We start from the raw sequence: 26,309 nt of genomic DNA on the forward strand, positions 1-26,309 counted from the left end.
TGGTTGGAGCTAAGAACATGCAGCCAGGAGAAGGGAGCATAGTCTTCCTGATAGCTAGTTTTAGCAATGGGTCTGGCCTGAGATTTCTCACCCTTGTGCTATACCCTGAATTATTTCTGATTCTTGTTTTTATGTTGGGATTACTGCTACTTCTATCATTGCATTTTCTGTTACACTTTGTCTTCCAGTTGGAGTAGTACCCTTGTCAATTGAACAAGTGAAAAATACATTTTTTCTGCATAAATAAATGGCATGGGAGTTGCAAACCAACAAGAAATCCTCATGTGGCTAGGAGGGTGTGTAAAGGACACTTTCATTTACAAGTGTTCTTTTGCTAGAAACTGATGTAGTATCAGGTAACCTCAATTAGGAAGCCCTGTTTGACCAGTAGCATGGTAATGGTGCTGTAAGAAATACCTGTGCAGAAGGTTGAACACCAAGCTGGAGGAATGAGTTGCATTATGATGAGGTGGTTACCATGGAATCTTGAAATGGTTAATGAAGCAAAACAAAATGAGGCCCTGAAAGAAGATGCTCAAACACTCCTGGACAGATGGTTTGTTTGTTTGTTTTTAAGGAAGGAAAATGTTCTAAAATATTCTATCAGAATCGATGCTACAGCAACACATGAACATATCCCATAAAAGTGAACATATCCAGCTCCAGTTCTGCAGAATACAAGAACTTGGCCTCCTATCCTGGACGGGAAGGAGGTATTTCATATGCCACATGGATCAGGGTCCCTGTGCCTTCAGCAGTTGCATGAATTTCTGCAAACTCAGTTTCTCCTAGATACGTTCAATGCTCTGACAAGAGAAGTTGCACCAGCCAAATGAAGTAGTGCCTTCTTTATATTCATTCTGTGCAAGTGCTATAGCTGCTGAAAGTCTGAGGAATTCCTGTGGAATTGGGTGGCAAACCTACATTGCAGTAGAAACTCTCAGTGAAAAGGGCTTCCTTTTAAAAATTCAAACTCCTCTTCTCCTTGAGTACTTAATAAATTAGTTATAATCAGTGCTTTTTTTGTCATAGAACACACCAGAATGGAGTTCCAGCACCTTTTTTGATGGATTTTCCAAGTTTTAAAAGTAACTTTAAAATTTAAAAGTAAATTTGATGTTTGGTCCACATGGATTTGAATCACCCTGTCGAGCGTAGCAGGTCAGCGGTAAAATCATTAAAATGGTGCATGCGGGCTGCTTGTGTGTTGAGTCCGATACATGCGTACTTTGTCCGTGCTGGTTGTGATGCCGCTGCTCGGCTTGTGGCGCTGCTTGGCTTGTGATTGGTCATGTGGTCGTGCGCTGAGTGCTTACTGCAGGCAGCGACCATCATGTTTCGTTACACAACTGATGTGTGTGGGTGTGTGTACAGTGATTGACTACATGCAAAAGGTAAATAATTTATTTTAAAAAAAGTTGGTGAATTGAAAATCTTTTTTTAATTTTTAGTGTTAAAGTGTGACCCCAAATTTAAAAATGAAAAAAATTACTAATTACTTCTCAGCCACCGGTCCTGCTAATAAAAAGGCCAGAATATTAACAAACACAATGACAGAACACATAGATACTAACAGCAGGGAAAGGAGTCGAGAAGATTTGTCAGATGAGAACTGGACAAAACTTTGGAATTTACTATGAACATTTGCCTTAAATACAATAAATTAAATTCAGTTATGTTAAGAACTGAATATATAATTTTTTAAATAAAAGATTAACAAGATGTGAGTTCTGGCACCATTTTTCTTACAAAAAAAACACTGGTTATAATAGAGCTGACATGCAAAATTTAGTAAATGCTAATTATTATACAATGTGAAGACCATCATATTTATCACTTAAAAGGGGGGGCGGTAAATGGACAACAGGTAGCAATGTACATTTCCCAGAGCGTTCTTGTGGTGTTCAATGGTGCAGCAGCAAGTTCGGAATCTAATGCTGCCCAGTGCCTTTCCGCCAAGGAGAATCCATTGCCATCACACTGGCACGTTTAGTTCCACATATATTATAGGAAAAGAAAATTTGAAGAACTGCAATCAGGCAAACTCTGGATCCTGTAGGGTTGCAACCAACTGTTATAAGAATTGATATCTCCGTGAAAGAAATTAGGAGGGTAGGTACTCGGAGGAGGGCTTTCTCTGCGGTGGCGCCCAATCTATGGAATGTGCTCCCCAGAGAGGTCCGCCTGGCGCCGTCGTTATTTGTTTTTCGGCGCCAGGTGAAGACCTTTTTATTTAAACGTCATTTTAATTGTTAACAATATTTACTTATTTATCTGGCCAGGGCGACTTCTTTTCTTTACTTCTTTTCTTTTATAACATTTCTTTTATAACTTCTTTTATATCTTTTATATTTTTTATTTATTTTATATTATTAATTTTAATTTTATATTGTTATTTTTGTATTGTAATGTATTTTATTGTGTTGTAAGCCGCCCTGAGACTTCGGCAAGGGGCGGCATAGAAGTGTTCTAATAATAATAATAATAATAATAATAATAATAATAATAATAATAATTTTTAGAAAATCAATTGGCAAAACAAGGAAAAAATATATTGACTAATTTCTATCCACTATTTTGGCTTCTGCCTTCATCACTGCCAGTTAATAAAAGTGCTAAAATGGATCCCACCCCCTATCCCCAGTAACAATTACAAAATGTGCATTTTAAACTTCATTGTCGAAACTTATTGTCATACTGCCATTAACCACTAAAGGCACAATCCTGTGCATGGTTAGGTGGGGAAAATCATTAGGTTGCACTTTAAAACTCCCCAACTGTTTTCTTGCAAAGTTTCACTGGCAGAAAACAGCAGGGGATGCTGTTTTCCTTAGCTGTTGTACTTTTTAATTGTACTGAAACTTGCACTACTGGGATACAGCAAAAATAGTGTGAAACACCATCCACGCAAAAGTACAGTTTTCTTTCTTTCTGATTTGCATCTGTTATTAAAGCCTGATCATTTTTGAGGCCTCCAGGCTCTGCAGAACTTTCAGTAATGAACCATAATAATGAATATTTAGTAACAAGCAAATTAATGAATATTTTAGTACCTACATAAAGGTGTTGGAGTGCACTGAGGACATGAGGCTAGCAGCTTGTTGATCCCCTCTGTGTTTATTAACAAACAGGTTTGCTGAAAAATTTCAAATTGTAACAAGGGCTTTAAAAAATGAAATGATAATACATATCTGTGTAAAGGAAGATAACCTGCCGAGTGCTTTACTTAGGCTGCATGATTTATATAGAAAGGAGTTTGCTGACATCTTTTAAGTAGTACTTTGTGCTGACAGTTTCTTTTCTTTTCTTTTCTTCTTGAAAAGCATCCTGAATATTTAGTAAATACATAAACTATAATATATCTCCCAGAATTCACTTCTCTAGGGGTCTAGGTTCATCTATGTCTCCTCTAGAATCTCAGCTTTAGTACTGAGGGAAATTTAGCCTGTGGAAAATTCTACTAGTGTGTGTCAGGGCAGATAAAAGGATGATTTGCATCTACAGGATCTGGAACTTCTGTTCCCACAATGTGCCTGCAATAAGGAAACACAATTATGCAGTCCCAGAACAAGCAAAGAGATTTCCTTTCCAGCTGGTGTCAATGGGAGGGATTTTTTTTTAATTGGAAATATAAAAGGAATCCCTCCCCCACACACCCTCTGTCCTTGGCAGAAGCCAGCCAGCAGTATTTAAGGAATATACATACATACATACATACATACATACATACATACATACATATTGCATAATGTGCCTCTTGTCACATTTATAGCTAATTCCTGTGCAAAATCCTATTTTCTTCAGATTATCTCCTACAGCATTTGAAAATGGCCTCACCAGAGTTGGAGAGGGCTAAAGCTTAAATATAACTTTTAAACATTAGCTCATGGTGACATAAATCAAGTGGATTTAGGCAGGCAAACAAAATGCTGTTAAAATTATTTTGGGGTGTGCTGTGTTATCTTTTCAAATTTTCAGCCGTCTATTGCCCACTCTGTGATAAACTAGACTATATTTTAAATAAAATATTGTGTGAACTGAAAAAGTGTTCTTCCTATTTCTAGGATAACTCCTAAAACATTCCAACTAAATGGGTGTAATCAAGGCTAGAAAGTAATTCTTAGGAGATCACATTCAAAGTTAAAGCTGCTGGTGCTTGTGGTGAAGTGTGTAAACTTTTCAGAGAGAGGGGGGGGACAAGTGGGAGGGGAAGACTATTTTTGCTGGCCAATTTTCTACCTGAATTTTTATCTTTTCCATTCCAATTCTAAATATGTCCGGGTTCTCTACCTAGAGCCGAATTATTGGGGCCAGAATAGTCAAAATCTGTTGCATGTAGAACTTGTCAGCTCATAATGTCAGCTTTATGGTACAAAACTTTGCTGGATTTGGGGGAGTGTGTGTTGCAAAATGCTATTTAAACTTTAGTCTGTTTCATCAAGATGTATAGCTGTTAAAAATGCATGCTCCTAGAACATATTCATGTATTCAAGCAAAAGTGTATTATTCTACAAAGATGGACCACAGATGCCTCACTGTGGTACAAATGGAGCATAGGTGTTTATGATGGAGAACTGTTCTTCAGAATCATTTCTGGCACCTGTAACTTTAAATAAATATTCTGCATGAGTTGGAATGGAAATAAGTCATGAATTGGGCAGAAGGCTTTTATTTAGTATGGTTCGTGTAGCATTGCTGAGCTTACAGACTGATCTATTCAAATAATAATAATGTAAGACCCCTAGTGGACCAGATCATGGGTTCAGCTAGCCCAGTGTCCTATTTCTGACAGTGTCTGTTCAAAAAACCCACATCCAGAGCATGAAGGTTAGAGACACACTATGACTGGGTTCAGGTAACATGACAACCCATAACAAGGCTGATGTGGGTTGAATATGGGTTTTCAGTGAATTATGGGGCTTTTTGAAATAAGGGTTGTTGTGTTATCTGAGTGCAGCCATGCTAACAAACTGTAGTCCTCAACCCAACAACAAAGAATGCTTACTCTTCAAGGATTGTTTCTGGTTAACAAACTATGATTTGTTAGCACAGCTGAGTTCAGACGGCACGACAACACAAGCTTCCCTATCATTGCAGACTTCAGCATTAGCCCACCCATAACCCATGCCCAACCTTGAATGTGGGTTGTTGTTACGGATGGGGAAAAACTCATTGCCTGGTATAAAGATTTGTTTATTTATTAAATTTATATCCGGCTTTTTAATGAACATTTCTATAAAGGTTGGAGAAACCATGTGCCATCTAGATAGATTTCTAGATTGTGCTGGGGTGGACTCAGTGACTGCGGATCGTGTTTCTACTGATGATGTATGGAAGTGTAGTCATGAGGTCACGGGGGCCAAATTTAGGTTGCTAGGTAGAAGGTTGAAATCCAAGACCACCATCTAGGTCCTTTATCTGAAATGCAACCTGTTCCACATGCAAGGCCAGCTTGACAGGTATGGCCAAGGACTCTCAGTATATGGATGAGATTGTATAGGAACAACTGGTTCAGATTCATTAGGCACGGAAAGATCTGGGACAAGCTGGGTCTTCAGCAAGAGCAAGAGGCTCCACTTGAACCAAAATGGAATCACACTGTTTGCACAAAATATTAAAAAGGCAGTGACAGAGCAGCTTTTAAACTGAACCCTTGGAAAACTGACAGGAGCTAGGCTAAATCATCCCTCAGGGATAAAGTGAAAAAAATTCTGATTGTCCAGATGTAAAAAGAGGAAGAAATAGGCCATAAGAATATGGAGAAAATGATAGCTACTTAACAAGACCTAACTGCCAAACCAGAAGATGGATGCACTGGAGACATGTGGGGACGCGCACAATGGATAGGTGTTTCTGTGCAAATGCTGGCAGCCTCCAAGCCAAAATAGGAGAGGTGGAGTGTCTGATTTCAAAAGAGAATCTAGATATACTGCCCATTATGGAAACCAGTGGGATACATTCATCTCTGGATATAAAAACTACAGGAAGGACAGAGAAAAGTGTAGTGGAGGTGCTATAGATTTGTACATCAAGAAGCATAGGCAGTCTAAAAGGAGTAGACTCTTCTGCAAAGATACAGTCTAAAACAACCAGCCTACCAGAAGGGATGCATCCATGGATGTGATGTTGCCCAGTGCCCAGTATGAGATGTAAATTTTGAATCAGTTGGAAACGGAGACCAACTGATACTATATTAAAGTGGAAAATTGCCAAAGAAATCCAATACAGTCACGTTTGACTTTGAAAGAGAAGGCTTCTTTAAAATAAGGGAACTGATAAAGATAAGTTAAAATGGGGAGTCAAGACTTAAGTTCCTTCGAAGTGCTGCTATTATTATTATTATTATTATTATTATTATTATTATTATTATTATTATTAGCCGAGAATGCACTGGGGGTGTTATTTATTGTATAATTTAGTATTTATTTATTTTATTACTTCTGTATTTATTTATGTGTTGTGAGCCGCCCCGAGGCTTTGTTGAGATGGGGCGGCATAGAAATGTTTTAAATAAATAAAATAAACAGAGAATACCCAAAATTGCTCTAAGATAAACTCAAATAGGACAGACACCACAATTTGGAGAAGTAGCACTGAGTGACAAACAGTGTTAAGGAACAGTGTCAGGGAAGCTACCAGAGAAAAGAAGCTTCCTTCAGAAAGGTTGCCTTAAACAAAAGGAAGCACAAATTTGCACAACGGAAATGAAAAGGATAATGAGCTCAAGTTACGGGAACCTGAACATCAGAAAGAACTTCCTGACTGTTAGAGCAGTACAACAATCGAACCAATTACCTAGGGAGGTTTTGAACTCTCCCACACTAGACACATTCAGGATGCAACTGGATAACAATCTGAGAATAGTTTAACTTGGAGGCCTGTACTTGAGCAGGGGGTTGGATCTGATGGTCCTCTGGCCTCCTCCACCTCTATTATTGTGATTCTATGATAAGGGAGGATAAGTAATAAAGGAAGATAAGGCAATTCTGGAGAAGTTACTTTTTAATCTGCCTTCACTACCAAAGATGTATAGAACATATACTTGTGGTTGAGCTGATGTTTTCAGGAAGGGATTCTAAGGAACTGAAGCAAATACTGGTGACAGAGATGAAGCCATATTTTTAACAAATGGAAAATGAATACATCACCAAGCACAGATGGTTTCTGTCCTAGATTTCTTAAAGAATTCAAATATGAAATTGCTGTTATTTTCCAGCATAAATAGGCAATGCATTCCTAAGATCATCCTTTGTACCAAAGGGCCAGAGAATGGCCAGTATAATACCAATACTTAAGAAAGGATGCAGGTGGGATCTTGGAAATTACAGGCCAATTAAATTAACGTCTGTTCTGGGTGAATTAGTAGAACATCCCATGCTAAGAGTTAAGTCCTATCCCATCATCCTTCTAGAGCTGAGAGTGGACAGGAGTGATCCAGTACACATTATTTACTTGGCCTTCCAACAGGCTTTGGACAGAGTCACTTACCTGAGCAAATTTAGCATCATCAAAATAATCTCTTCAAACTGTCAGAATGGACATCATAATGGCAAATGCAGTTCAGTGTAAGCAGCTGTAAAGTCATATATGTTACATAGTGAAGAACAGGACAACTAAAATGATCAAGCAGCTGGAGCAACTTCTCTATGAAGAAAGGTTACATTCCTGGTCTAGACCTTGTGCAGGCATGCAAGCCCATGTGTGTGATGCACAGAGGCCACGAACAGGAGCTGGAATTGTTTGGCTTAGGAAAAAAGGCAAGTAAGGTGATGACAGAGGTATAGAAAATTGTGTATGAAGAAAGTGGATAGGGAGTCATTTTCCTGCCTCTTACAATATTAGAAGTGGGATCATCCCATGAAACTGATTGGTGGGAGATCCAGGACACATAAAAGGAAGTACTTGTTCTTACAGTGCATAAATTATGGAATTCATTTCCACAAGATGTAGTGATGGCCTCCAATTTGGAGAGCTTTAAATGGCAGTCAGATAAATCAACGGAAAAGTCTATTAATTAATGGCTACCATTCCTGATTGGATGTATGATACCTGCAGTACCAAAAGTAGTATGTTCATGTACACCGGTTGCCGGGGAACACCGGCAGGAGGATGCTGTTGCACTCATGTCATGCTTGTGGTTTTCCCATGAGCAGCTGGCTGGTCACTGTGTGAACAGAATGCTGGACTAGATAGTTCCTTGATCTCATCCAGCCTCTTTCCAATGATGAATTCCCTAAGCTAATAAAATTTCAGCCAGCATTGCAGACTATTTCAAAGATGGATTTGCAACCATAATGCCTAGAAGTTTGTGTAAAATATGAAAAATCAATGAATGTGTCAAATTTGTGTCCAATGAAAAAAAAAATCCACACTTTCTCCACATAGCTGTGGAATGGGAGCACACAATATTCCTGACCTTGAATTTTGCAGCTCTTTTTCATTCAGAGGATTCTTTGGACCCTCTGAATGTGCTGAAAAAGTATCCCATGTCATGTATCACAGTGACACAGCTCTGACATGGACTTATTACCTTAGTTTCCCAGCATCCCAGTTACCAATGGACACTTTGTCCATTCCATAGTCTGGTAGTCATCACTGGGTTCACACACCATGGCAGCCCACATTCACGATTGAGTATGAGTTGATTGTAGGTTGTCACTGAACCTTGGGTTGTTTGTTGGAACCCAGCTGTGCTAATAATGGGTGGTTTGTTAATCAGAAACAATGAAATCATAGCCCTACAAAAACCCCTACAATTCCATCATAACCTACATTTGGTAAATCCATTGATTAAATCAAGGCTGTACAATCTGTGGCCCTTCACTTCTTTGACAGCAACTATGATCACTCCTAGGATCCATCACAAATGGTAAAAGATTATGGGGTCTGGAGAACCACAAGTTGGATGGAACTGTTAGACAGAACTGTATTTTATATAATGAAATGAAGGAAGCTGTTGTAAGATGAATATAGTCTTTTTATTGACTACTGTGAGTAGAACAAACTAGATACATCTGTAACAGTTTGGTTCCTTTATACAGTACATTAAATAAGTTATGCGCATGAAATAGGTAACAAAAATCCTAGTATAGAATCAAATGACAAAAAATATATATAGAAATCAGAATTCATGAAGTCTTCGCATAGTAGAATTCACATTTTCCAAAAATCATTTTAAAATCATGACTGGTGGTCTTTAACTTATGTACATTAATGTATTTGTTTCTTGATACACAGAAAGCCATTGTAGTTGCATGTTAAGTTATGGAAGACTGTCTATTTACACACAATTTCAGAATGCCAGTGCATGTTCTTGCAGTTTCGCACACATTCACTATTCTTTGGAACTGTTCTTGTAGCATTCAGTTCTTTCTGGAGAATTAGGTGGCAACTGAAATTTATAAGCAAGCAAATACTTTCAGCACCACAATTTTAATTAGTATCTGCACACTTATGGCAAACAACGGGGGATACTGCAGAAACCAAACTTGGTAGTTGGTTGCAGCACTAGCAAAGTTTGTAATGCTAATAGGACTTTGAGTTCTGTTTTAAAATACTCAGTTTCTTTGTGTGAAGAATTCTGCATCAAATAGGGGTATCCAATTAATCAGAATAGTTTGGTAAGCTTAAAACTTTGATCGTTCTTCTTCACTGATCAGTATGAATTTTAAAACAGTCCTTCTTTGGCAATGTATCACTAAGGGATCAGTTTCACATAGGATTTCAGGTGTTTTTCTCAATATAGTTGCATCTCTACAGACATAAATGTATTGAGACATATAACACATGAATCAGAATAAAAAGAAAGGAGTTTGTATAAGGTAAACTAGATGTGAGTTTGGAAATTGGGAAGGCACCACCCATTGCCTTTTTGTTGGCTAAAATCAGCTGGGGGGTAGGGCAGATAAGAGAATGAGGCTGTGCAGAAGGCATGGGGACTAACATTTTTCCTTTATGCCAGTGCCTGCTGGAGGCACCACTACCTAGTTCCCTAGGAATTTGCACAACAAAACCATCACAGCTATGTTTCCTTATGTGCCTTTCCTTAGCTCTGCCATTTGATTCAACCATCTCACTCATGGTCAAGTTTGGCATACTAAAGATGAAGCATCACAACCCACTGGATTTAAATTCAAGTATCCTTCTAGAACAGGGGTGGACAACTCACAGGTACATGCTACAGAACACCAAAAGGGTCAAGTGTAGCTTAAGAAGAAGCTACATTAGATCAGTTTAAAGCTTTGTTGTCTGCTACACTTGGTGCCCTGCAGAGCGCAGCATGTGTGGGGGCAGAATCTGGGGGAGGGCAGAAATGGTTCTCAGATTGCCCAAAGTTGCAAATTCCAGTTCTAGAAACATCCTTTTCAAATGCAGCAAAGGAAACATAGGCAAGTTGCTAAAGATGCAAAAGGCAGATCTCAGAATCTTAGCTATGCTTTGGAAAGGAGCCACACTGATTTGTTTTCAACACATGGAACTGTTAGTTGGGGACAGCAATTTGAAGATGCACCCTTGCTTAATTTAGCAAACAGTACTTTGAGAGATCAGGATATTGAAAGAATGTATGTTTGTTGTGTTAGTTTATACAGTGCTGAACTTCAAACAACATATTTAAAACAAACTCCTCTTAGGCAGACAACCATCAAGGAGCAGTGATAGGGTTGGGATAACAAAATGAATCAATTTGTTTTGTGGAAAGAGTGGCAAGCCACTTTACAAATGTCTTTGGATGACACCTAAAGCCCATAGACAGCCTGCTCCAGAACTTCAAGGGCTTAGAATGGGTCAAGTGCATTGGCTTGGAGGGCTGTTTCATAAAGTCCTTTTAGATCCTACTTTTAGCCAACAAGGACAACATGCTTCTGCCTCTCCCTTCCTCTCATGTGTCCAGCTTGAGAGTATGAATGAAAAAATTTAGTAGCCAGAAAGCAAGGGTAGAAACAGGCAGGACTAACAACCAGGCATCCACTTATATCTCACTTCAACTTGATGCCCAAGAAAAACAATTTCTAAGAAATTGCTCTCTTACACACAGGCTGGGCTTGCATAAACAGGGACAGGGGGAAAAAACCTCCAAAGGACTTCTTTGTACTGATTCCATGTACTGATTGCGCACCATCTCATTTCCAGAATTACCAGTGCCATACTTAGATTGGTTTATGGTTCAACGCCAGTGAGGGTGAGTGACAGGGATGGCTTCCAAACCAACCCAGAACCTTAGATCAAGGTGTGGATGCATGGCAACCCATGTGGATAATTATGAAAATGAGGCAGCAGACAACTGGCACTCACAGGACAGGGGAAAGAAACCACCTTTCCTGACCATGCAAACCCCATCACAGTGTTGTTAAACCCTGGAGCCACCGGGGGATGGGGGGGTGGAGTTGTCTGGATTGTACAGAGAAAGAATCTAAATACCAAGGGATGAGAAGGTCAGCTTTGTGGTAAAACGAGAAACAGTCTCCTCATTTGAAGCTCTGAGTGATAACAACAACGGAGTAACCATTTGAGAAAGTTCAGATAAAAGGCAAACAGGCCAAAGTTCTCAGAATGCCAGAAAACTAGGGAGAGATTTCTGCTATCCCAATATGGAAGGCTAACATGGGATTCCTAAAACTGACATCATAATGGTATGAAAAATGCCTCAAGTCACATTACTTGATTGCCAATGTGCTGGAGTACAACCTTTTGACAATGTTTCGAGGTGTCTTTTTTAATGTAGAAAAACAATAAAATGTGCTGAATGCACTCTTCTCTTTCAGAGCCCATTTGAGTCCACTGCTGTCACAGATGCTGGAGTAGATGACCGAGAGGTGGTAGCTGATGTTTTCTCTAGAGCTGGGCTTGCTATCCCTTCGACTGTTTTCAGGGCAGTGGCTGCAGACCGCCCTGTTGGTAAGGGAACTGGTTTAATCTGGCTGTGTAAGCCCTGCCCACAGATTCGATGGTGTCTCTCCCAATCTTTGTGCTGGCAGAAGGAGCCACAATAGCGGGCAATGTTGCACCCACTGCATGTCTCACTGGCTTTGCGACCACAGTTCCAGCAACTCTGGAGAATGAAAGAAAGAAAATCCCTTTAAGTGCACTCCCCAGTAAACATTTAGGTCTTGCTTATTGTTTTAAAAGATGACTGAAATTTCCTTGGAAAAGCTACACAAGTTACTGCTTCGATTTGGAGGCACTAGGCGAGAAAGCTGCATTGATAGCACAGGAATTTAAATAGCTTTCATGGCTACCTTCCTTAAGTAATAACTGAGTTTAAGTTAACCAGAACAAAAAGGAACGATGAATCCCAAAAACCGTCTCTGTATCATCTTGAAGGTCTTGCCTTCAGACTCTTCCCATGCTCTCCCAAGATTTTGCTGGCTCCTCACCTCTGTGGACTCCTCTTGCTCATTAATCACTAGGAAAGCATCTTCTGTAGCCTGCCGCTTTGCATCTGCAATGGTCTGCTCCATGCGGGCCCTCTCAGATGCAATCATTTCAAATGCCTTCTGCTCAGCCTCTGCTACAGCTTTTTGGACTTCAGACATGGCCTGGCGCTTCACTTCATTCACAGCTTCTTCTGAAGGAAAACAAAAGCCTCATCAAATGGTTTCATACTGGAAGTAAAGTGCAGCTTGGAACAGAAAGCACCCTGCCACTATTGGAGCAAAAAAGAGCACATGTCACATGTGACATGTACATGTGACATGTAAAAAATGTTTTAATAAAAAATAAATAAAATAAATACTTTAGTCTGACTGTGATAACAGCACTGCATGATCATTAGCCTCCATGTCTAGACTAAGTCTATAGGTATTTTGATGCATCACTTAAACATTTCATTCATCTGTGGTTCACCAACTACCATTGCTCTGGAAAGGAAGGCTTGGCTGGTAGCAACAGGGAGGAAGGTCTTCTCTTTGGTAGCCCCTAAATTATGCAATGATATCCCCACCAGGTCGCACCAGATGCATTCTTCACTATCTTTTTGGAGTCAGGTTAAGAGTGCCCTCTTTACTGAGCCATTTACCAACTACAAATAATACAACCCCAAAGAACATTTGGGAGCTGTGAGTTTACTGCCAGCTGCTTTTTAGCAGGTCTAGCAGTGTGGACTGGTTTCAGTTATTAAGATAAGGTTTTAATTTTTAATGGAATTTCAGTATGTTTTTATTACTGCTTTATTTTATATTGCATTTTCTTGTGTTTATTAACCATTGCTCACCACAGAGAGCTTGGGCAATATTGAAACAAAACAGAACAAAAGAAGAACAAAACAAAATGTCAACCTTCACCTGTGCAAAAGAATATAGAGCCAGTGTGGTGTGTGGTTAGGGGGCTGGACTGGGGACCTGGGAGAACTGGGATTTAAAAGTGAAGTAAGTCTTTTCAGCTGAACTCTACTTAAAGCAAATGTTCAGGTAAGTTGATTGACAACCTAAGCTAAAGCCCATTTTTGCCACAGTATGCACCATGGTCTCTGCTAGACAGTGGCAGGCATGTTTCCTTATACCTACTGAATGAAGACAATGCTGTACAAATTGTAGCCCATGATTAGTACTTTCATTTCTATGGAGCTATTTCTTTTGAAAAGGTTTTTTTTAAAGAAAGAACTCAAAATTATCTAATTGACCACTTTAAAAATACACCTTTTGATCTCTCTTCCCAAGGAAAAGGAGAGAGGAGGAAAGGCTGCCAACTTTCAGGGAGACTGTATGCCTCTTTTGCTTGCTTATTTAACTAGGTCCACTTGAAAGCTCTTTATAATAGCTTAAAGCCAGCTTAAAGCAAAATTCGCCTAACTGTTTGAGAACATGTAGCAGGTCTTCACAATAACTGTGCTATAAATATACTCCTTTGGAAACTGTTTCAAATTATGGTTGAAAGTTATTACTAGCTTGATTATCTTGCTGCACCAAATAATGGAGACAGGGGTATAAAATTTGCGTAAGTTATTTAGAAATTACTATAAGCAAGAAATGGGAATCTATGAGCCTTCATCCCACTCATCTCAATGGGAGGGGCAGTTTCTTTCCTTTCCTTTGTTCTCCTATGTCCACTCTGGCTGCCATCTCCACAGAGCAGGGATAGACAAGCTGCAGCACATAGGCAGCCCTCAACCTAATGCCAGTTGGCTTTCAGCCCAGTTTCAAAAGTGCTCTGCATGTGATCATTTCAGACCTCTGGCAAGAGCAATCTGTTCCTTCTGCCTTGACAGACCACTGGACAAAAAGAAGGAAAAAGAAAATGGGGGTGGCAGAGAGAGAAGAAATGGCCGAAGGAGACAAGGGGCAACTGACCCACTTTTGGCTCTGACTTCACCTGCCATTGGCTTTGGCTACTCACCATTGACATGCTTCCCTGGACAGACTGCCTGCCAGATAATATAGCTATTAACAGAGAAAAAGTTTGCCCACCCCTGGCATAGAGGGAAACTGCTAGTGCTTCTGTTAATGCACAATTGTCCTGCCTATACATTGAATTCAAAAGGCATCCAGATGTCACTTTCCCACTACCTCTTCCCATCTTTTTTTCTCACTGCAAAGAAATTGCTACAGAGAAAAGGAAGGAATAGCTGTATGAGATGCTTCCTGACCAATAACTACTGGAAAAGGGTGAAATGAATGTCACGATTACAATTATTTCTATGCTGCCCAATAGCCAAAGCTTTCTGGCAGTTTACAACACATACAACACAATATAAAATGCAGGCAGCAATAAAAACATCATAAAAGTTAGTGTGCAAAAAACCAAATTTAAAACACATGTTAAAAGTTACAATACTTTAAGCAGCTAACATGAGCCCCAATGTATCAGTAAACTAATTAAATGCCCTGTGGTAGAGGAGAGTCTTAAGCTGGTGCCAAAAAGTATTAAAGCTGGTGCCAGGTGGGTGGCAGTGATGCATTAGAGAAACTCACAGCATGGGGAAGATGCAATTCCTGCCTGCCTGCTTGCCGTCAACTCTGCATCAGATGATGCACCCTGTTGAATAGTTTCATCCATTAACACTCCTTAGACCAGACATCCCCAACTTGGTGCTTTCCAGATATTTTAGACTTCAGCTCACATCAACCCCAGCCAGTGTGATCAGTGATCACAAGTTCTGGGAGTTGTGGTCCAAAACATTTGGAGGACCCCAGGTTGGGGAAGCCTGCATTAGGCAATGAGAAAGCAGTTTATGAGGCTTTCCCACAGCCAACCTGTGATGCAGAATACGTGTCTTCTTTGCAAGCACCTATTGCAATATCCCACAGGTTTGTGTGGCAGTCCTCTGAAGAGGGCCTTCCTTACTTACCAGCCTTTTTCCATATCTCTTCAGTGACATAGCCTGCTGCTCCTGACCTGCTACTGAACTCACGCTGAGAATCTGTAAACAGAAGGGTGGTGGTCATAGTATTAAACACAGAAATGCTCTCTCTCCCAAACATTAAGGAATGTTATGCAGCATCTGCCCAGCAAGAGGTAACACTGAGAGAGCAGGACAGGGTTAAGTGCTGAAAAGAAGACAAGAGTTGTTTGCTGCTAGCAGTGTTCACCAAAAGGCAAAATGATAAATGACCACATTTAATTTAGTGTCCTGCATAATTAATTGCACCGCATAGCCCATTTCCATCTTTTAATACTCTGTCATCACAGACTACGCACTTACAAATATATCTCTCCAAGCATCTGCTTTGTCCTGCTGTAACAGACATTAATCCTTGCTAATGCATATTGTATTTTACAAAGTGCCTTGTATTTCCAAGAATTTCCAAGAACTAAAGTACAGGCTGCATTTTAGGAAACAGTCACTTGAAAACTGGAACTTGAAGATACACAATGCGACAGACAGCTCAGGCGAGATGAATACTGACAAATGCTACTGTCCAAACATTATATTCTCACTGTGGTAGTTAGATGAGCGGACTGGCTACCTTCAGGCTGAGCGCCATGCATTTCTTCCACCCAGATGTGAACATCTTTATCTGCTAATATGAAGAAACCAGGGGGAATAGAGCACTCATCTCTCTCTTCAAGTTCACCTGCAACTGCTCTTCTGTGTTTTCCAAAAGCTGAATCATAGGAGATGATGAGGGCAAAATTCAATATTGCTGCAGTGCTAAGAGGGAATGACCACTGGTGTAACTGCTTGCTAGTGCAACCGCAAACTAACATTCCCAGCATGGGACAAGTGAGTAGAGGTTACGTAATGGAACCCCACTAACTTGTCCCACTCTGAAGGCAGGAGTTCTGGACAGTTTGGAGCTGAACTAGCAAATGTTCGATTTCCCTTGTGCTAGCAGTCATTCACATTCATATAATAGGTTTCAAACTGGTGGATCACCAGCACTGGCTTATTTACAAAGAGCACTCCAATTTCCTGTTGTTACCACTGGAGTGCTTTTGCAGATAAACAATACTATTTCTTCATCACCCTATGGAATGTTTAGAATTCAGGCTGCACTCTTCTCCAAATTGCTGCCCCCATATCTGAAATCGCATCCTTGACAAGGAACACAACAGAGATTGTTAGAATTGCTGGACTGCAAGAATTTATTCTGCAAGCAATTATCCAGGTTCCTGGCTGTCAATGGAAATGTCCTCCCAGAGCCATGTAATCTAAGTGTTGTGACGGCAGATGACCCCCATCCTGCCCGCCCCCGCAAGCATGTGCTCCATGTGTGATTGTGCTTGCAATATGCTATAGTGCACTACTGTGAGGTCCAAGTCAGGCAGGCGCCCTGAGGTGAGGCAGCAGTGTCAAGATGTCCCCTTGTCAGACTTTTTTTAATAGCTAGGCTTGCCAACTTTTCAGAAGAAGTATGATGCTGTTTTGAAGATGCCCCAGAAGAAGGCCAAAATAATTCTCATTTAGCAGAGCCTCACCTGTTCACCTGCAATTTGCTAACTTTTGATGTCATTCTATCCATCTCAAAATGTCAAGAGATGTCCTAGATATACAACTGTATGATCTTTCTGATTCTGAGGAAAAAGAGTTTAAAACTCCCAATCTTCTCAGAAATGCACGTTGAAATTCTAGAATGCCATATGCACATCTCTTGCCCATGAACTATTTTGCACTGGAGTTTCTACTGGGGAAAGTCATGCTCATCCTCAGCCTTCAGTGTAAGAGGAATGGAAAAGGCCTTTTTCATTGGACTGTGGAGAGAATCAACAGGCAAGACTGTATAGCACACTTAAAATGCCAAATAAATAGCAACAGCTATAGAGACAGGAAAGGATTTCCCTGTGCCTCAAAAAGGAAAAGAATGTAAAATCATCAGGTACTGAGATTTTTGTATGCAGCTCTGCCTCAACATCAGTTGACACCCTGATTTCAGAGGATACACTCAAATGAATGCAGAGAGAACACTCAAGTACCATGTTTGATTTCAGACAGCCCCATTTGGATTAACAATAGTTAGTAAACCTTGCCTTCTAATAAGCGGATTTAGCTGTAAAAATGAAAAGGCTAACTGAAAATAATGAGAACAATCTAAGGTTCTGGCTTGCTAGTCAATACCTGGAACTCACTAACACAAAGCCACTTCTTAAAATAGTTGTTAAATGTCATTCCACTTCATAGCACAGAACAAGGGAAGAACGGTCTTGGGCCCCATAGCTTACCACTGCTGATGGAATCTGAGCTCCCTGGGCTGTGTTGTCTCACAGTTACATCACTCCCTCCTTTCCGTGGCTCTGTGGGTTCACTGCATCGCCTCTTCCAGTAATTGAGCTCTTCCCTATCAGCCTCCTGACAACGGCGGAGAACAGCCATGGAGCGCCTGGTCTTCTCTACCATTTCCATGATGCAATTCAATGCCTGCAACAGTAGAGAAAAGAAGACTCAGAAATTCTGTGACCTTTCATGGAAGCTGTCATGGATAGATTGGGACAATTGTATGTACATAAGATTACAAAATACTTGACAGGACATTTCCTTGTAATTAGTTTGGGATTAGTTTGCAAGTAAATGAGTGCCAAATTATATGAATACCAGATTTTTAAAAGTGAGCAATATACAAAGCTGTCTTAGTTGCTGGCCTATTCATAGTGGAAAAGTGGGGTTGTACTAATTCTAGGTACTCTTCTTTATCTTTATGGGTGTGTTGATATGGACATTGAACAGTATAAGAAAGTAGACAATATAAGACCCTGCCATTTATAAATAAGCAGTAACAAGTTGTTTTAAACCTCACCATGTAAGTGTATACAAACCAATATTATTAAGAAGTGTTCCAGATGCAATTTTTATTACAGCTTGGGAATTCTACCATTTCACCGTTGATCCAGGAAATTACTGGGGTAGCAGAAAGCTATGTATTGCTACACCTTTGAGCCTACCTAGGTGCCTGTTTCTCTATGCGTTTACTGAACAGGGTGCAGCTGCAGATGAAGTTTACCACCAGTCTTTTTCAAATGAATAGGGTAACACTTGTTCCAGCTTGCAGTCTTTTGCCCACTGTAACTATTCAGTAGTAGGCCATTTTCAAAGAAATTACCGGGTAAAATTTTGCCCAGTTCTCCTCTTGAGCCTCATTTTCCCTTGCAATGCATGCCAAATGCAAGAGTGAAAGGAGAATCTCAGTTGGGAAGAGAAATACAAAGTTAATGTGTCTTCCAGCACTACTTTGTCAGCTGTAAACCTACACCTACCACTGTCTTATTTGGAAATATTTGAATGTAACAGTTTTCCTCCAGGTAAAACCCTTACCTTTGGAAAAGAACCAGCTTGGTAACTATGTGAAGAGAACTGCATTTTATTCTTCTTTATATCCAGCCATACTATTAAGCCATTTAGTTCAATTGCTACTCTGACTGGTGGTGGCTCTCCAAAGTCTCAGGAAGATGGGTTTTTCCCACATCTGCTCCTACTAGAGATGCTGGGAATAGAAGCTGGGACCTGGTGCATTTAATGCATACCATCCACCACTAAGTTACAGCACTTGGAGGCTAAATGTTAATGTATTCATACACATATATTATTGGATCTGTGCACATATGGTGGCATTTTGTCACAGTTCAGGAACAAAGCACACACTGTGAGTTCAATCCCAGGCATCTCCAGTCAAGAAGCAAATGAAGAGAAGGACCTTTGCTGGCAATGCTGGAGAGCTGCTGCTAAATGGAACCCAAATACTTGGTTAAGGGACAAACACCCTGCTCATATATAAAGAAACTTGCTATGCACATAATATTCATTGGACAAAACTCATGTTAAGAGGAGCAGAATGTTCTCTCTTTAGCACTGCCCTTCTCATGCCGGTCTCTTACATGATCAAGATGCTTCCATTCATCAGCCCATTCTCTCTCTGTTAAGCGATGGTCCACGAGCTCATCCTGATAGCCTCCATTTAACCCTGCTATGCATGGTAAAGAAAATGCTACACTCAGAAAGAGTCTTGACAGTTTGATATGAAGCAAAGTAGGGAAGCATATATTACAGTTTAAACACAGGATGGATTTACAATGCATCAAAGTTCTACAAGAGAAACAAAGGAGTAGGGAAAATTTGTGTCCATACACACATGCATGAAAAATCAAATCCACAATTTGGTGCAGAATTGTACATCCTTAGATCCTTAGTCTCCATTCATGTCTTACATTTGTTGCTTTTTATGATTAGGGAGATATATTTGAAAACATATGAACTATTGCCTGACATTACATGGCTTCCTTACCTATAATATGTCTATCACGTAATTCCCTGTGCTCCAGCATCTTGCTTGGGTCCCTGTACAAGTGGGATGTGGCAATGTCCTCCAGGGTGTAATGCTGGAGTGGGGGTGGAGTAGGATGAAACTGCCCAGCTGGATTGATGACTGGCAACATCAGAGCTGGGCTGTGCCGCGGTGCCGGACTAATGGTGCACACCCTCTTGGTAGGTGGCTCTGATGGGAGTGGCTCTCTCTCAAAACTGTTCTCTTCCCTCCTGTAAGCAAGACAAGAAAGGAAGGTTTCCATGAATGCTAAGAGAGCAGGTGCAGTCAGGCAACTGATCTACAGACTAGACCAGGGGTCGGCAGCCTTTAACACTCAAAGAGCCGTTTGGACCCATTTCCCACAGAAAAGAAAACACTGGGAGCCGCAAAACCCCTTTGACATCTAAAATGAAGATGACACTGCATATATAGTTTTTACCTTTATGCTATGTATAAAAAAACTATAGTGTGTTGTATTTATGAAATCAATGAACTGCTACAGAGAAAACAATTTTTTATTTCTGCATGCAACAAAAACATTTTGAACTCCCCCCCCCCCCCAAAAAAAAAGATGCTGGGTTGAAGGTTACTTTCAAATCAAATAGTCAATGTATATTTGAGTCCTCCTGATATTTATGAAATAAAAAGCCAAACTTAAATTATCCACCTGCAGCAAACCAAACATGCCGTCTGCTTCTGTGTGCCCTCATCCTTTTATCTCATGGTGAAATATTGAACAAACATTCCTCTCTCAATGTAATAATGTTGCTGAAATTTTTATAAGAATCTTCTTAAAACAAGGAAGTAGATCTATATCTTCATTATGATTTAGCTGCAGCTCTTGTTCAGTCACTAAAAACTGTTATTTTTAATCTTACATTATAAACTGGTAGGATTCCTTTCATATATTTTGAATAGGAGAACAGCTTCCTGCAGCCAAAGTCAGTGCAGCAAACCCCGTAAGTTCGTCAGCTGTAAAAGCAAATGACTCTACCCACGTACCTTAAATGTTCAGTTTTCTTCAGAAACTTTTCTTCGATTTATCCATGGTTGGGGTGGGGGGGAGCGTCGCAGATATAGGTTTGTTTAGTGACTGATTAGCAGATAAACAGTCAAGTGATGTGAATTGTGACAGGTCCCAAGTGCAGCTTTTAACATTCAGATGAAGGAGATTGGGACAAAGAGAATCTTTTCAGCAGCATTTTGTGAGAGCCTGCAGGAAGCTTGTTCTACTCTTTCCCTGCACAATAGCAGTGGAATGTAGCAATTTACTTAACCAGCCTCCTTGCAGATCGGCAGCCGCCATGTATTTTGAGCGAAGGAGCTGCAGCAGAGGAATTCAAGAGCCACATGTGGCTCTGGAGCCGCAGGTTGCTAACCCCTGGACCAGACAAAAACCAGTCCTGTACAGATAGGTGGGGCATGCTGGGAGTTTTTGGGTGATCTCCTGGTTAAACATGCATAAGACTGACAGTCTCTTCATTGTAGAAGATCAGTCATGAAAGCAAGTATTATTAAAAAATGAATGTACTTGGGAGCTAGAAAACGAGTTCACACATGCAGATGGCAAGAGCCGTAATGAATTAGACCAAAATGCCCACTATATAACCTTGTAAAAGGCAAGTCTTTACTCTGGGGGGTTTCTCAAGCTTCAACAAATGAACAGGTAGAAACGGGGAAAATTTGGTCACCCAGAAATGTCAGAAATTATCAATATCATCACCACCATCACCACATTTATGCCCCAGCTTTCTTCCCCTTGCAAGGAACCAAAGGTGGCTTACACAGTTCTCCTTTTCTTCATTTTATCCTCACCACCGCAACCTTGTGAGATGGGTTAGGCTGACAGCCTGTGTCTGGCCCAGAGTCACCCAGTGAGCTGAGCAGGATGTGAACCTAGAACTTCCAGATCCCCAGTCCAACACTCTAACCACTATACTACACTGGCTGCACGCAATGGAGAGGAAGTTCCATACAGGCAAGTCTGAAACTCCCAGATGTCTGAAGAGATCACAAAACTGAAGACAGGACATGCATCAAACTTCCAGTTGAAGGCATAATAAGACAGACAGACAACATGCACGTACAAACATGACCACAAAGAGACAGGTTTCTGTACATTGCAAACATCTATCATTACCTATCTGGACTATGCCTCTTTCCATTTCCATTCACCTCCATCAGCAGCTCTGAAGAGTCAGCTGGGGATGCAGTGTTTGTATTCAGCAGGATGTGTTCATGCTGGGCCAGGTATTGGGAAGGCGTTTGTTTGGCCGCTCGAGCACAGTGCAGCAGCTCTCTCTGCAGAAGTGGAAGGTTGGCCTGCAAAATAGTATTGCAATTGCCAATCAGATTCAGAAATTGCAGAAGCCCAACTGCTACTGTTCACCTTGTGATCTAGGGGAGCAGGACAGTTGTTAAAAACAGAAACAGGGGGTTTCTTATCACAGAGACACCCCTTTCCAATCCCTTTAAAAAATCAGGTTCCGACCACTATTGGTTATACATGGCAGGTTTCCCTCATATTTTCAGAGCCTACCTCTCCCAATACAACAGCTTTAGAACTTAGATCAAATGCAATTGAAGCCAAGGGGTTAATCTGAAGCCAATCCACCTCCCCACTGCAATTTCTAGTTCTTGGGAAGCACAAACTGTTTCTTCCATCACCCCATGATAGCTGAATTTTACCCTCTAGTACTACATAAAAGATCAAAGGGCAGGAGCAGGCAACTTGTGACTGTTGTTTGTGTCCAGCTGTTTGGGCCTACAACTCCCATCAGCTATTGTCCCACAGTCAGTGGTGAGGGATGCCAGGAGTTGTAAGCCAATACATTTAATGGGTGCAAATCCCTGAAGGTTGTAGGAAAACAAAATTGTTTGACTTCATATTATGTGACTAGAAGGAAATGCCATCCACATTGGATTGGTCAGTGAGTCCTTGGGAATATTTCACTCTTGTACAGCACACGGCTTATGTCATTCTAACTTTACTATGCTGTAAATTTCTTTTACTAGTGTTATTCTTTTCTCTACATATGCTCTTCCATAATACTGTATAGTTCCACCTGTTCTTGAGTAGATTTTCCTTCTTCTTTGGTGGTGACCTACACCTAGAGCAAATGACAAATGTAGCTTATGCTACACTAATAAATGAGGTAGTACATTTTCACTGTAACAGTATTATCATTGCTTATCATAAAAGCTGAGTGAAATCCAGCTTTACAGCAATAAGGAGATACTGCTGTCTTGAAATGCATTAGATATGCTCTGAGGTTAAAATTGTGCATTTCTTATGTAAGAGACACGATCTCAAATTTCTTACAGGCCTAATAAGAGTTCTCAGCTCTAGTGGGACAGGATATTACTAAATGAATCATTTGAGTATCATATGCCTAGAGACGCCATACTTAACTCTTCCTACTGTGCTATAAAATGCATGTGGAAAATAAGTTGTTTTACTACTCAGATTGCTACAATTTCAAATCCTCTCTCTAGGCAGCAGATATTCAAAAGTGAAGCAGTGTTTTCAGACTGCCCAGTCTCAGAATAAACTCGGCCACAAGAGCATGTGTCAGGTACTAGGACATAAACCATTCAAGCTGTATGTGCTCTGATCCAGGCATATTGTCATGGATCTTTTCCCATTCTGTTGCCCATACGGTTTTTGGGCAAGTCAGAGAAGGCTGTTCTCTGCACCCAGACCCCACTTTCTGAAGAGGAAAGGAGAATGAGAGAAATCATTTACAAGCAAAGTAAAGGGTATGCAGCCTCGTCCTGTGCTTGCAACTCAGATAAGACCTGCCAAGCTCAAGTGGGGCTACTGGATGCGGTTACGACTACATTGGCATCCTTTGTTAGAGCTTATATACATTGTTCTACAGTGGCATGCTGAGTTTCTTCCTTCTTGGCTCACAAGTATTACACTACCAGTTGATACAAGGCATGAACCAATCACCTTCAAAAAAGGAATCACAAATGGGCGAAGAGGAAAATTAGTAGCTTCCTGAAGCTTGCAGTGAAACTCCTCTATTGTCACTGTAGAATTCTGTAAAAAGAAAGGGGGTTTAATCTGGATTTTGTTTCTCTTTCAATTAAAATTCCTACCCTCCCCTGTCCCACAAACTGGGTTTGTCCAAGAAGCTAGCATTTACTTTGGAAGAACATAGTTCTCTGTAGTTCTATAGAACAGAATTAGAACCAATGGGTGAAAAATGCAACCATTAACATTAAAAGAAAGTTCCTAAACATAAGAGCTGTTCAACAGAGGAACAAAATGGCTCAGGAGATGATGCACATTTCTTTTGCTGCAATTATTTAAATAGAGGCTATCAGACATTCATTGGGGCTGTTACAGTTTTCGTCTATGTTGCAGATGCTGCATTGAGTGGGGGATTAAACTAAATAACCTCCAGGACCCCTTTCAACTTGAACTTGGTATTTTGTTTTGTTTTTGTGTTTATGTCATTTAAACATTCTGCTAATTCTGGTGTGTGCAAATTGGTGAGTATGCTTGTAGAGTGCAGCTTGTGTTTCCAGCCAAATGTGAGGCAGAACTGAACAATGAACTGGACATGAAGAACTATTTGTTCCATATTCTGTGTGATGGCCTTGTGGATAATTGAGATCACTATCATACCTCACCTTAATCTTCTCTTTTCCAGGCTTAATGTTCCCCACTCTACCAATCATTCCTCACAGGAATATGTTTCCAGACCCTTTGCTATTCTGGTTGCCTTCCTTTAGACATAACCCAGTTCGGCCTTTTTTAAAAGTGGAATACAGAACTTCACCCGGTAGCCCATAATACTTCTGTGGAATAGAGTGGAACTATTACTTCTCATTATCTGGACACTATACATTTGAAGGCAGCTTAAGATTGCATTAATTGTTTAGAAGCCTGCTGGCTCCTGTTCAGCTTGTGGCTGAAATACAACACACACATATTTACTCTTTTAGACATTTCCCTCAGAGTGGATTTAATCTGAATTTCATGGAGGTGAAGAGAGAGAGAGTTCATTAAAAGATGTATTTTATTCCTCTTTAAAGATGGGCTAAACCCCAGTCAAAAGTAATCATCGCTTTACAGTGTTATAAGGGTTCATAAAAGCAGAAGTTTCTGTGGGAAAGATATGCAATGATGTTCTGGAAGACACTCAAAACCAGACTAGACAGGAGGGCAAACTTTGTTAAAAGCAAGCAAACAAGCAAGCTAGCCTGGCGATACAAACAGCATTTTTCAAAGCTATGTGCTTTAAAGTGGCTACCCAAGAACATCAACTGCTAGCAAATGTGTACCATAATGAGAAGGCCCCACAGTCATTTGAAAAAGCCTCAGCTCCATGCTGTATTCAATCTATTAATACTCACCACTAATGCCAAAACAAGAGTCCGGACCTTCTCCCCAATCTCAGGTGAAATGTCGTTGCCAAACTGTTGGAGGGTGGTAAGGAAGCGTTTCAATTTGCTGAGCTGACGAGCCCCACAAGTTGCTGGAAGCTGTTGATTGGTCAGTGAGGATGAAGATGAAGAAGCAGGTCCATTGCTGAACCTCTGAGGGGGTGATGGTGCTCCATTGAGTGTAGGGGGAGAATGATTCATCCCATTGGGTACTACAGTGCCAGGGGAGGGGATCAAAAAACAATGAAAATATAAATTTTATATTTTGAAGTCTAGTGCAGTATGTTCTTGACATGGGATCCTATTATTACGAACACACTCAGGTTTACATAGCAACTAGTAAGGCTTGGAGGGAAAATATGAGGTATTTGACATTTTCGGAAGACCTTATGGTGTGGGGAGCCACAGCTCAGTGACAAAGCACATGCAATGTCCCAGATTTAATCCCTGCCATCTCCACTCATTGCAAGGAATTTTTGCCAAGTATTGTGTTTCTCAGAAAACAAAGTACAGCACTTAGCAAGTTTTATCTCAGTCACAATGGAGAGTGCTCTATGGAATATCATTGCAAAGAAAGAGGCCATAGGTGTGTCTGGCCTCATCCAGGATGACTGACAGAATTCTTTCCTCAGTACCTACATCATGGCTGGATCTGGGTGGCCAACTCATAATCCTTGCATTTGCAGCCATCAATGCCAACCCTGAATAATAAAACCACCACCACAATCATCCATCAACCTTACAAAAGAATTGAAGAAGAATGTGTTCTTCTGGAGAAACATATTTGTGATATATTGACAAATAAAATGGCCTTTACATTTCTGGAAGTATTTCCCAACCTCTGCCTATTAAACATAGTAAAATTGACAAGTTGATTTGTGCTGCCAGGCAATGTGGCTGCCCGTAATCCTCCCAACTCAAAGTATTGCAGACACTCAATCAAGGATGGGAGAAGCACAGAAGAAATTTTGGCCATTTATGTCTTTCACTCCTGCTCTTGAGGAAAATCTGAAGCACTGCCATGATCTCCCACATCCTGGCAGAGCCTCACTCCTCTCCTTCCCATAACACCCTCCTCAACACAGCTGCAAGGGCAGAAGGAGGGCTCTCCATGGTTGCAGTCCCAGTTCCAACTCCAGAACACATTTCCAAGGTCAGTGGTGGGACCCTTGATCTATTCTCTGGCTATTTAGACATTGTCTAGTGACCATAGGCATGCACCCTTAATTCAGTAACAATATC

At 40.6% G+C, this 26,309-nt stretch overlaps 1 protein-coding gene across 3 annotated transcripts in view; it reads right to left on the reverse strand.

Annotated features, from left to right (window-relative positions):
• Positions 1–8,959: 8,959 nt before the first annotated feature.
• CBFA2T2 (CBFA2/RUNX1 partner transcriptional co-repressor 2) overlaps positions 8,960–26,309 on the reverse strand; it is a 97,563-nt gene continuing 80,213 nt past the window's right edge. Inside the window, exons 3-11 of one of the 3 annotated variants that reach the window (XM_044447658.1) lie at positions 25,038–25,279; positions 23,626–23,715; positions 21,811–21,992; positions 19,650–19,900; positions 19,243–19,328; positions 17,596–17,791; positions 15,284–15,355; positions 12,375–12,565; positions 8,960–12,049 (exon numbers count right to left, since the gene is read on the reverse strand). In XM_044447658.1, the coding sequence (XP_044303593.1) occupies positions 11,759–12,049; positions 12,375–12,565; positions 15,284–15,355; positions 17,596–17,791; positions 19,243–19,328; positions 19,650–19,900; positions 21,811–21,992; positions 23,626–23,715; positions 25,038–25,279 (1,601 nt within the window). In that variant the 3' untranslated portion in view covers positions 8,960–11,758. Of the gene's footprint in view, positions 12,050–12,374; positions 12,566–15,283; positions 15,356–17,595; positions 17,792–19,242; positions 19,332–19,649; positions 19,901–21,810; positions 21,993–23,625; positions 23,716–25,037; positions 25,280–26,309 lie in introns of all 3 variants that reach the window. The other 2 variants (XM_044447659.1, XM_044447657.1) reach the window with 2 other exon arrangements.

This window comes from Varanus komodoensis, unplaced genomic scaffold (assembly GCF_004798865.1).
Source record: "Varanus komodoensis strain SLA01 unplaced genomic scaffold, ASM479886v1 scaffold52, whole genome shotgun sequence".
Classification (NCBI taxonomy): domain Eukaryota; kingdom Metazoa; phylum Chordata; class Lepidosauria; order Squamata; family Varanidae; genus Varanus; species Varanus komodoensis.